This window comes from Corvus brachyrhynchos, unplaced genomic scaffold, assembly GCF_000691975.1.
Source record: "Corvus brachyrhynchos isolate BGI_N302 unplaced genomic scaffold, ASM69197v1 scaffold48, whole genome shotgun sequence".
Taxonomy (NCBI): Eukaryota; Metazoa; Chordata; class Aves; order Passeriformes; family Corvidae; genus Corvus; species Corvus brachyrhynchos.
The window spans coordinates 6,307,920-6,321,266 of record NW_008240027.1 but is presented as its reverse complement, the minus strand read 5'-3'; the positions used below and the strand labels follow the sequence as shown (position 1 = coordinate 6,321,266).

The 13,347-nt window shown below is 38.5% G+C and overlaps 1 protein-coding gene across 1 annotated transcript in view; it reads right to left on the bottom strand.

Annotated features, from left to right (window-relative positions):
• Window positions 1-13,305, bottom strand: part of GIPC2 (GIPC PDZ domain containing family member 2) — a 27,081-nt gene extending 13,776 nt beyond the window's left edge. The window contains exons 1-3 of the mRNA XM_008640835.2: window positions 13,176-13,305; window positions 4,642-4,827; window positions 1,041-1,221 (exon numbers count right to left, since the gene is read on the bottom strand). Coding sequence (XP_008639057.1) covers window positions 1,041-1,221; window positions 4,642-4,824 — 364 coding nt within the window. The 5' untranslated portion in view covers window positions 4,825-4,827; window positions 13,176-13,305. The remainder of the gene's footprint in view (window positions 1-1,040; window positions 1,222-4,641; window positions 4,828-13,175) is intronic.
• Between the last annotated feature and the right edge of the window lie 42 nt (window positions 13,306-13,347).

Sequence of the window (13,347 nt, the reverse complement as noted above, 5' to 3'; positions counted from 1 at the left end):
AATCTTGGCATTCCTCTCATTTTCAATCCCTGCTGCTATTCTGACACCAAGTGTCAAGACTGGTGTATGACAGTAGCTGTAACCTACCAACACATAAAAAACCATTTGAAAAATAAACATTTAGAATTTTTGCTGCTGTCGTGAAGACAGTGATATTGAATTGACTGTTATTGCAGATGTGCAGAAGAACTCATACAAATTTATGATTTAGCACTATTTTGAGGTTTTTATTACAGGATAATGCTACATGGTTTGGGGGAGATACAAAAAATAGAGACAATAAAAATTGTAACTCGGTCTCTGTTTTGACTGCCTGAGCAAAACCAACTTTGTTTGTTTGCTTGCTACATTGATAGAATTAACATATACAAGAATTCGCAGTAGGTATGCATTCATCCTATTTAAGCAGCACTTGCTCACAGCATGCAGGTGGCAAGTAAAGACAGAGCTTTGCCATTCTGCTTTCTTCCAATTCTGAGTACACCTGCTGCATGATTGGAGATCCAAAAAAAGGCTGGGGAGAGGGAGAACAGGCAGGCAGGCAGCAAAGGAGGTGCTCTGGGGAATCCCAGACTGTTTTCTGCAGCCTCCTTCAGCATTAGAAAGCACAGACCCCAGTAAAGGGCACAGAAATAGAAAAGTCTGACACACAGAACAACAGGGATTATGAATCAATAGATGAAAAAAGGAGTTTCAAGAACCAGGACATTAGTGAAATAATCTATGCCTTAAAACTGTACCTATGAAACCATTCCTGTACTTATTTTGCAACATCATGTAGTGGCAAAAGAGACTGAGACAAAGGCTCAGGCTGAGGTAACCCACACCCAGATGAATGCTGGAGAAAGCAAGATGGAAGAAAATCCATTCATAAATCTTCCACTTCAAAGGAAAAAACCAAATGTACTTCCTTGTAGTCATTATGTTACCTTAGGTGGACACCTGTCTGCACTCTGAAAACAAACTTACAATGTAATGCAATGTTGGGATTTTACTATCAAGGTGTTTTACTGAACAAGGTGGAGAGTCAGGTCACTCACCAAATGCTTTCAAAGGCTCTACCAACTCCAGCTTAAACTTCTGACCTTTCTCCAGATCTTTTAGCATTTTGGCAACTTCATAATGGCGACGCTCTGACACATTTTTTCCATTTATGGTCTCTATGTGATCACCCACGCAGACCATTTTGGTTTGGTCCATAAGGCTGCCTTCTTTGATTCGCTATTGTTTAAAAAAAAAACACCACCAGAATTAGAAACATTTCTTTAAAAGGTGATAATTTTTAAGAGGTGACACCACGGAGTTTCATGAATCTCAGTTAACAATATCAATACCACTGAGCTTATTACTCCAGCAATGAGTTTTGTCTGTAAGATTATCATAAAACATATTTTGAAAGCATTATTTTTCAAACAAAGTATTTTAATAAGCATTGAATATAAAATCAGCCGGGGGAAAAAAAGAATGCAACCATACTTCAGAAATTAAGGTTCTGAATAACCTAGTATTTTTTGTGCTTTAAAACTGATCACAGACATCTCAGTAATGTGAATGTTTATTCAAGTTTTGGGGGTTTTTTTATTTAATAGCTTGACAAGCATAGGAGCAGAATTTTTCTCTTCTCAAGTATGGTCCAGGGACTTAAAAATGTGTTATATAGTAAAATATTACATACTGTAAAGGGCTGATCTTAATAAGACCCATCCCCAGTGGTGAAACTACTATTTTTCTCATCAAGCTATACAGCTGTATATTAAAGGATTTCCTCTGAAATAATAAAGAATAAGAAAATCTTCTAACTGCCATATCATGGAAAATACAAATAGTCTAAATGTCATAAAAGAAGTTACAGCTTTTGTGAAGTGTAATTTAAAAATTATGGGGAAAAACCTTTAAAATATCTCTATGATTTATCACACTTTCAATTTCAGTGATTCTGCTTATTGTTGTTATATACTGTCATATTTGTTCATCATGTGCTTACATCACATAAACCATTATTATATGGCTATTAAACAGAAAAGCTGTGACATAGTAAAATACCTTATATTTAGCAGAGATACGAATTTCCTTCTAATGTGTTCCTGATTAACAATCATTTCAACAATGACTGACGTTGTTCAGGCTAACTTTGAGTGAGGTAACAGTGAGACAAGGCAGATAAACATATTGCCACCTCCTACTGTAACAGCCAGCCTAGCTGTGCAAGCCTCCCAGAAGCTGCTTCCAGCCCCTGCGCGCATGTCTGAGCCCACACATGTGCCTCCATCTGAGAGTCAGTGGGAAGTGTGAGAGTGCTCAGTGTCCTACAGTGCACTGCAATGATTTTAAGCTTCAGGCTGAGTTTAACTCTTTATAGCACCAAACAGAAGCCTCGTGGTGAATGCAGATGTGGGTATCGTGCACACCAGAAACCAGGTGCCAAATGAGTTTTCTGTTACTGGGACTTGAAACTGTCCCACCAGGCTTCAGTTAATGTTTAGTCTTCATGTTGAATTCATATTCATATAGCTTTTCTTCTGCACTTGGATCCCAACACTAAAACTGTTTAAATAATATTCGCTGACTGTTACTTGTGTCACTTTTTATCATCACTCCAAGTTAACTGCCTGAGACAGACAAGCTACATTGTCACAGTAATTAAGAGGCAATTGCCTGTATTTCAAGCGCTCTACAGTCCATTGAAAAGCTATGAGGATCTATATTTCCTACGCAATGCCTACCCCCTTTGATAATGTCTCCTTGTACACCACTCAGTCATACTTCAAGTTCTACTGCCGTTCTTTGAATACTAATTTGACTCCTTTTCCCCACCTGCCCATGTACCCCAAAAACAAATTTGTGAAAGCAAATTTGTTCTTGGTAAGGCAAAACAAGATTAAGTTTCATAGGAAAAAAACCTGCAGTTCAGCATCAGGTTTAAAATTGGTTGGGTTACCACATCAAGCCTAGAAACCTCCCTGTTATTCAAAATGCAGTAAAATTACTGCAACCCATAGCAACCTTCAACAACCCACCAATCAGTAAATTTAGTATTAATTTTTAATTAGGAATGGGACATAATTACAACTTTTCAAGGAAAATACATGTATATAAGCAAAAACAGTTCTATAAAACTTTAGAGACAGTCTCTGCTTAGCCATTTACCTAGACAACCAGTAAAAAAATATGCAGCTTTTACTTTTGTAAATGTGTTTTCTATGCTGGTTTAAAAGATTCATTAGCTAAATATGCAGCAACAACAACAAACAAAGTAAGCTCTTAGAAACTTCTTAAAATTGGTGCATTCCCATGAAGATCACACGATTTTCATTACAATGCTTATTATTAGACCAGTACAAGGAAAAATATATTTTTGTTCAGAGGAGTTTTACCCTATTTACTGGAAATTACAGCTTGTCTGGCTAACGTGGTGAGGGTTTTCCAGTGTGCTCCAATTGTGCAGTAGTCTATGTGATGGCTGTTCTCTGCCTGTTACCAACCAAGCACAAAGGGAGTGTCACTGCACAGTGCTGCACTCGTGGATGCTGGTCACTGAAGCACTGCTTTCAATGCCTTCTTTTAAAATGCCACATAAGCATCAGCATGACTGAATGTTATGGGCTGCATAGATGCCATCACTGGAAGTTCACAGTTGTCTACAAACATAAAAGTTAGGCTATGATTTTGCCAAAATGCTTAGTGAAACCTTCACTGCATCTTGACTTTCACAAACATGACCTCAGTCACGTTTTTCCATGACAAAGACAAGCAAATAGATTTCTAAATCATGTCTTGCTTTATACCCATGGTAGCTAAGGAATGAACAGAAAATACAGCCTCTCCATACAAGAAGCTCTGTTTACAATGAGAACAGTGATTGGGGCAGCAGTAATCAAAGATAATTACTAATGCCTCACTAATAATGGGTAATTGGAGTATATTAGAGCAAAGAATCTAAAAAAGGCAGAAAATGTGATTAAGGTTCCTAATACCTAGTCTAGCAAGAAGAGTAGCATCATTTCCTCAGCCTCTGCTTGTCTCAAAACATACTACCTCTAGGTCATATAGAAGAGAAGAAGGAAAGCAATTATGATTAATATATTGTGTATGTTACTGCCCATACTTGCTACTCAAGTTAATTGTGGTAAACTATGTTAATCCATATCCTTGTAATTCACCCTATCTAAGGCAACAATACTGGAAAACTGAAAAACCACTGTATTTGCCCCTACTCTTCTGCCCTGGGAACAGCCAAAGACTGAAAGAACATGATCTCATTATCACATGAGTGACAGAAGTTTTATAAGCATTTAATAAATGACATCAGAAAATCACTTTAAAACAGGAGGGGGCAGATGCAAGCAGTATCTAACACCTACCACCTCAGAGTAGCTCAGGAGATACAATAGTTGCATTGTAAAGCTGATACACATTACAGAAGCAATGAACAAATGAACTAATTTTGAATGACATGCAGTACAGAATAGCTAAACTAATTTTGAATTATATACCTAAAGAAAAGAGACTTTATTCTTTAGTTACCATATATATGATAATAAAGGATTTTATAGTTCTAAAGGATCATTAAAGCAATAATTAACCTATTCTAGTAACAGGAGCTTCTATAGAATGAAGTATTTCACTGGTAATTAAGTTTACCTTTATAAAGGCACAGCCAGTTCCATTGTCTGTAATGGTAAGCCCCAGCAAATCATCAGTTTTAAGAACTTCCACTTCTTTTTGCTGTCCTTTCACATGGGCAAATATGAAATCTTCAAGGCCAATTTGTGCACCTAAGAGCTTGTCCATATCAACTTTATGAGTATTCAAAGTGCAAAACATGATCTGTGCAGAAGGAAAGCAAACACATTAACAGTGTATTAGGTTTGGTGAGCTTGATAGGAAGATAAAATGAGAGCACGGTTCAGGCATCCGTGACAGGTCCATAGACAAAATGATACCTCTTCTCCAGGAGAGGGGATACTCTCCATCCACACACAACAGAAAGCATCAGTAGCTCAAACTGCAGATAAGAGTTGGCAGGGAACATAGGAAAGAGACCTACCTGTGTGAGTAGCCTCATCTCAACACACCAACCCTGAGAGAGGCATCTTGAGCTGGTACAGCTTGCACCAGAGGTTAGAGTAAGCAAACTGAAGAGCCATCACCATCTTTTGCTTCATCACTCACCCACCTCAAATTCCACACGATTCAAAGATCACTAGGGACTACTTTAAAACTTGATTGGTTGAAAGCAGTTTAATGGGAAAAAAAAGAAAGCTTATCAAAACAAAATAGTCGTGAGAGAGCATGAAATGTTTTGTATTGCTCCATGTGTTCCTCCATTAGCTCAGAGCACAGTGTCTCCAATGGCCTTGCTTAGTTCCTACCCTTCCCCAGCATGAGTTGGGGCCATGCCTGTTCCAGCTTAGTAAAAGCAAGGCTTAATAAAAAGATCAAATTGCTTCTTTATAAATCAGCTTTTCCGAGGGATTTCCCTTCAGCACTGGGTATCAGACACTCCTTTTTCTCCCTACACTTATGCCAGTTCTTCAGCAGGGAGGTTTGTCATCCTGGGCATAGGCAGGATGAAAGTTATCAGCTGTACTGCCTGGGCACAGAGCTGCTTTTGCCACCTTCGAGCTGCACGGAGGAATTCGGCCAAGCCCAACACACTCCGTCCCAGCTACAGTAACTACACTTCCCTTAGGCTTTCCAAGCTGTAGCAGGAGAGGAGTGAGGGCCAAGGGAACCACACAGCTTCCTCCTGGGCAGCACCCGAGAGAACAGGGCAGCAGCCAAACCACAGAAACTCTGTGCTCCAAGAGAACTTGGAGAATCCCTAGAATCTACTTCACTGAGGAAACGACTCAGGTTTTCCACACCACAACACCACACATGCCTCCTCTTTCCTTCTGGCATCATTGGACGAAAGCAGAAAAACTGAAATGCAAGTCACCAACCTGTTTAAATTGATTCCAGCTAAACAAAGGGTGGATACTTTTACTAATTATTTCACAGAGAGCATTCAAGTTTCTAGAGCTTTCTAGAACTTAGATTCTGTAACTATGGGGGTTTTAATCTTAAAGACTGAAAGTTAATATAGAAATTGTGTTTCTTGATAGAGGTCTTGTTTAGTTGTTGTTTTTAAAAACAAAACACACAAACCCCCCCCACCAAACAGCCTTACTTCAATGGCTACTTGCTTATCTCATCTAATCCATCAAACATCCACTGCAATCTAACACCTTATTTAACAATGAAAGTCGTAACAGCACACCCTTAACAGACATTAGTTTTATTTGCTCAGGTAATGCAAAGGTTTTCAGTTAAACAGTACTCCAGCAGTAACAATACCTAGAGAAATTAATCTGGTTTTAAGTAGAAAATTGAATTTTATTTTATAAATAAGAATAATAGTCTCTAATGACAAGCTCTTTTTTTAAACCAAGAAATTAAAACAGATGTTATCAAGTTCACATACACATTTTCAGCTCTCTCAAGCTACATAACTTTGCCAGTTTAAAATGGCAACTCTGTTCCTTGTTCCTGTGATGAATAACAAGCACTGTCTTTACCTTTTAGACATTAGCATCCTTCATCTGACCTTGTCAAACAGACAATCATCTAATAAATACTGTCACACCTTTGAATAGATAAAATTGGCAACAGAGCAGAAATGTGATATTTAGAAACTTGATCCAGAGTTTCTCTTTATAGATCTTCATCTGGATGGCATTCCTACTACAGCCTATAAGTCTGCAGGATTTTTTGTGAGTCAGTTCTGTGCTAACCACAAGGCTCTGAGAGCATCAGCCAGTCAAAAATAAAACTTAAATCATTCTTCATCCTCTTTAGTGAACAACTGCTTTTTCTCAGAACAGATATATGCAAAGAGTAATGTACTAAAGATGTATCTACCCAGAAAGATATACCACTACACCATCTACCAGCATAGCTTTTTTTTTTTATCTATAGCATAGCTTTATTTGTACACAACGGAGACCTATTGATTCAAAAATTATATTTTTTCATAGATTTTACATAAGTTTAATATTGGCACCTAATGACAGATTATATACTTGAATACTTAAACAACAGCTTCCACTTACTCAAACTTTTGAATATTTTTAATAGTAATTTATTTATCCAAAATTGAAGCAAGAAAAAAATTCAATGTGCATTTCTCATTGTTAAGTCTTTTCTGTCCTTACCCTAAACCTTCATAGGCATTTGGTCTTTAACTCAGCATACCAGTGCTGTGATATTTCATGCCAACTTTAGCAAGATATTATAAATCAGAACTGTTACATCAGTCACAAAGTATCTAGGATACCTCCTTCACCAAGAGTTATCTTCTACAGCACTCAGAACAAGGGAGTTCCATGTGGCTGGAGACTAGGGCCTTATGCACAACTTTATGAAATAGATTTGTCCAATAAGATTACTAACAGATTATTCCCTGCATCCATATTTTCAGTTGGAAGAGACCACACTACCCAACAAAACCAGGGCTATACTGTGTGTTATATAAAGAAATGGTATTAGCTAAGAAAAAGTGGGTTACATTATGTGTTATATAAAGTATATATGCAGTACCATATTGCATATTAATGTATATTAATTATACTCTTATCTTCTATATTGAGCTCACACCTTGAAAAGGACTCAACAATAAGTTGATTGATAGACTACATACACAGAAGCTATTGAAAATGTATTAAAAATCTCAGGTAACTTTACAGAGGAGATCATAATCCCTTTCTGTTTAAGAGGCAGGGAACTCGGAATTTTAATTCTGAGCAAGATGTAACACCCACTGACATATTTCCCTATATATGTAGATGTCATCATATCAAGAAATCACCAACGCATTTTCTACGTAACTTACTCACTTTATCTTCTCCGAGGAAAATGTGGGAGCCTTGACCAGCTTCAGCAAAAGGAAGAATAACCAGCTCCTCCAAGTTCTAATGTGCTTTTGGTACTGTCAGGTATGCAACTTGGTCAATACATTCAAAGTCTTATAAAATAAACAGTGTTTTACTGTTTGTTTTGGATTTTTCTTTTTTTAACCGAAAGTACACCAGTATTACAGCATAAGTCCTTCCATGTAATTATTTCCATACTAATATTTCAAATTTCAGCTTTCAATTAAAGTATTTGAAAAAGACACAGAAAGCATCACATGCAATACGGGTGTGACATTTAAGCACTGCTTAGGGAAACAATTCTTGCCATAGGGTTGGGAGGAGGTGGTTTGTAGGGAGTGTTAAGTTTGCTCACTTAAAGTATGCAATCTGTAGGCGAGATTGTGAGCAATTTGTTTCAACAGATAAGCATAACAACAAAACTTCCAGCATTTTGGTGACGACAATTTCACAAGCTGACCCTTTTCTCTAAAACCCAAGTTTTAAGTTCAGATTTTTTTATTGTTAAAAGGACAGTTTTGTTCAGAAACACAAGTTTCAGCAGTGGCTTATTTGTCAGCAGTCTTCCATAAAAGTTTAAACTGAACAGGTTTAAATCAAGTACTTCTATGAAAGTTTAATGTGGCACAGCCTCACGGTATACTTGACTGCTAAGCATGAGGAGGCAAGGCCTGTGGAACAACAGCCCACACACAAGCTCAGCAGCTGAACTCTTGTTTCTGGAAGAGAAAGAGGGAGCTGCATTTCTGCCCTTACTGCTGCCAGAAAGGTATCTCTTTTCCTGAGTTATCCTTGTGATGCAAAATTCCTTCCACTGTGAAAGAAACCCTAACCTCCAAGGGCTCTGGACAGATACACCCACTGAGCATTAAGTTTACTTCACCAGCCTCACCATATGTCACCTCTCAAAGCAAACAAAATAATCAAAAGTGCAAATTACGAGTAGACAAACCAAAAGTCCATAGAGCTTCTATGGGTTACCATTCCCTTCTCATCTGATGAAGAAATATCCCTGCTACAGCTGGACTTTAATATCCACGTTCTCAGCGCCTGATTAGCTACCCTGAATACTTTAAAGCCCTACCATGTGCTCTCACAGGAGCACACCACCACCAAATGCTTTAACAGACCCACATTGTCCTTCAGTCAGTGCTCATTTATTTATCATACAGGCTGCACTCAGCACTTTCACCCTTACAGGGAACATAACATTCCCTGTTACATTCTTAACATAGAGGAGTAGTAATCCTAAATGGCCAAAGCTACAGATAAATACTTTTTCCAACTACTTTTCCTACTTCAACCTCCATAGAAAAAATAAGGGTAGATATTTTTATTATTTATGCAAAGAGAAACACACACGTAACTGTGTGTGGGTTGTGTTGTTAGTTAAGAGTTGCATCTATCTATATTTTTTTTAGCTCTGTGCCTTCTTGTTGAAAGCCTGTTGAAGTAAGCAAATTAAAAGTCAACAACGTGATCTACCTCAAACAACACTCATAATAACGATGTTGGAAAGATCCAACTTTTAAAATTTTTTATGTAACTTTAGTCAGAACAAACCCCTGGGTTTGTTCTCCTTTGCCAGGGGAGAGGAATTGAAGATTCTCTTAACAAGACTCTTCACCAGGAGAGGCCCGATGAGTTTAACATCCACAGATTGGGAGTAACCAAAAGATACACAGGAGATAAGCGAACATTAATGATCATTAAGGGACATTATCCCCCAACATCACCCCCTGGCACGGTCAGAGACACCTGGTCTGGGAAAAGACTGATAAGAGAACTGAAGAATGAGGACCAAATTAGCATTGAATGCAAACGGATCAATAACCAGTAGGAGATCGAATACTAAGAACTGTGTAATTTAAGACCAATGAAGAAGAATTTGTTTGGGTTTTGTCTGTATAAATGTGTGAAAAGTTCTGATAGAGGATTATGTGTGATAGAATGATTTTCACTGCACAACCCGGATAGGCGTAGATGAAATGATTTCTATTGCACATCCTGGCCAGAATAAAGCAATGCCTTAATTCTCTAACATAAAAAGATGTTGTTGGAGAGTTTTTATTTTTCCCAGAATTTCAGTGACAATGACAATCAACTGCTAGTAGCCATATTCACTCCTCCTCCCTGTGGAAAGAACAGTGACGTTGGACCAGTAAAAGAGGAAATGGTGGCCATGGTAAAAGTCAGAGAGATAGGCAGAAAGGGAGGCTTCTGCCTACCCCTCAGCTTCAAAAGGGGGAACAGATACATATTCATCGAGGAAGTGATTTACCAAGATATGAATATCGATCTAATATTGATATCCAACTGAGACAGACAAAAACTCTCTAACAGTTTAGAGTTAGAAAGTGCATGTTTATTTGGCGCCAGGCTCTGCGTGGGATAGCTCCCTAAGATGCAGGCCCCGATACAAGCAAACATAATACCTTTTATTTCCAAAAATTATGAATATCCAAAATACAAATGCATATTCATAACATTAACACCTCCCATTCTCCACTTCATATGGAAATGAGTTTAAATGTCATTAAGCATGCGTAGTGTGTGTCCTGAATTGAGTCGGTGGTCTCGAATTGGGTCAGTGGTCCCAAAAAAGATGAAGTAACTCATCTTTCTCATTTTGACCTTTTTGCCTTTCTGAGTTTTAACAATCCTAATTACTTCAGTGACCTCTAAGTTTCTTCTTGCATGACTTTTGGATGGGTTCCCACAAAAGGAGGAAATTGGTAATTGTCCTTGTTCCATACACCAACTTATCCATGTTTCTACTCCTCATTCTAAGCACAGCTAAGCAAACATGCAAATGACAGATCATCAGTTATTTGGTAATCAGTTACTAACATCTAAAACCCTATTTCAGGTCCAGCTCTCCTAACTACTTTAATTAACTCTCACGGGGCCCAAATTATTTCCTATTCCACCCATTCCACACAGCTAGCCTATAACTAAAATCTTTATGTTTCTTCTAAATCCATGTTTCAGAAGATGGGTGAAGAATAAAATATCTACAAGAAACGATGAGCACAGGAAAAGCCTCAGAAAGCTGCTGTTATGTCTCACTCCTTCATAGACACCTAGCAAACATCCCCTTTGAAGCTATACCCATCTTGTCCTGTCCCCGTCCTACACTACTCATGATCCAGGTCTGCACAGAAGTTTCTGCCAATGTCTGTCCAACAAATACTGTGTTTTGTATAAGCTTCTCCCTGTCACTGTTGGCAGTCAATCACAGAACCTGGAAAGGAATCTCTAGCAGAAGCTAAACTCAGCTGGTCCTGTGAGATGTAATCCAAGGAGGAAACGAGGTGCTGTAACCATGTGGAGTCAAAAGGAGAAGTGACAGATTACAAGTATAGCTCATTCAGAATCTTATTAAAACACTTGGGCAGGAACTTATCCAAGAATTCATACTCTTGCCTACCCTGCAGTAAACTCACGTATCATATTAAATGTATTCACTTCTGCAAAAGTTATCTGAATGCTCTCTACACGGAGCTCTTTCCCACCACTCCCCTCCAACTATTTTCCACCTCAGCCCCTACAGGGTAGAGATCGCTGTGATAGGAGCTGTTTCCAAAGGCAGTCAGGTATCACGCTGCCCACAGGCTTCAGCAGAGCTGGGTCACTGAAACTTTCCTAGACAGGTAACACCTACAAATGGCATTGGAGTACCTCAGCGTCTTTCAGTGTGCTGAGATGTAGCTTCTGGCATTATTCTTTACACCAGATTATCTGTCCAAAAGCAGCTTTAATTAATAGATAATACCATTTAAAATAAATTCTAAATTCATTCATTTCTTGGCTGTTCACTGATCTTTCTTGTCTATCCAAAATTCTATTGCATGACCCTCTGGTCTATGTTCTTCACTCTGCTATGCCACCTTCACACCAGGAAATATTTTTGATCACTACTTTAATTTCACACAATTTTCTTAAGGCCAACTGAATTTCTAGAGTAAAAGATTTTAAGTTCAGTGCCTCTAGCAATAATTCTCTATCCATTTTTAGCAATAAGCCACATTAAAAAAATAAAAATTAAAAAAAGGAATGGAACATTAGGGAGAAAAAGAAAATAAGAAACTTCTCTAGTCTGGCACAAGGCTGGCAATATGTGCCCATGATATGTAGTGCTTCCTCTAAAACCTCTGAGGGTGTCAGATTATACATCTAGCAGGAGAAACAGGATCACACCATTCATACAAAATTAAGTTTCTCTGTGAATGCTGTTCTTTCTCAAGTCAGTGGAGCCAAAAGTTCAACAGTGAAAAGAAGAAAACTAAAATAGAAGACAATCTGGTAATTATGAGAATTTGAGAATAAAAGGTATGCCTGAGATGGAACAGAACAAAAGGGGAACAGCAGCTCAGGATGAAAAGAAAACAAAGGAGCAGAAGGTCAGAAAGCAGGTGGGAAGGTCTGGGACATGGGTGCATTGCCTCTCAATTACTTAATGCAACAGTGGCTGGTTCAACTGTATTCACTACTACTGCCACTTTCCCTTTACAATTTACTGTTTGAAATGCTACATCAGGCCACAGCAAACTCTCAGAACAAAGCCTGTTGTAGTAGTAGTCTTTACAACTTCTAAAAAAGTCATCTACAAAGAACAAAACAAGTAAAGCTGTACAGCCACACGTAGGCATAATGAAACGTTAGCCCTTTGTTTCAATTTGCCACTCAGAGGTTAAGGTTCACAGCACCACATAGGAAGAACTTGATATGGCCACTACCTTTTAACTAAGAGAAAACAATGCCTTTAAAAACACAAATGAGTCATTATCCAAATAAATGTTTAGAACATGGCTCAGGAAAAAAAAAAAAAGATCAAAAAGGCAGCTGAGTTAAAAAAAAAATCCTGTTACAGACTTAAATAACTCCACCTGAACAGTGAGCCTTTTAAAAATAATTACCTGACAAAGCAGAAAACTTTCCAAATACCACATTCGGCCGAAAATTTAAAACGTAGTATGATTTAGGGCATTTATACCACATCCCCTCCCCTTCCAGTGCCTTCATTCTGCGTATTTACCCTCATAGATTCGTTGTCCTTTTTAAACTGGAATCAAGCAGTCCGAGTGCCTTCATTCTGCGTATTTACCCTCATAGATCCGTTGTCCCTTTTTAAACTGGAATCAAGCAGTCCCTAAGAGCTGTGTCAAACAGCAGCTGGCAACAGGTTAACCGAGACACTGCAGTTTTGGTCAAGAGGACCATTGCTTTTACCATGGAAGAGTTAAACGCAGTCACACTTACATCTTTTCTCGTATGGTAACGCTCATTTGGAATAAAAAAGGGAGTTTTTATCTCCCAAGCAGTGTAAAGTAGGCACGTCCACACAAGCCCACGACAGAGGATGCCCACGGGCAGGGCGGGCGGCAACAGGCCCGGCGGGGCGCGCCCGCGGCGGTGCCGGCCCTACCTGGGC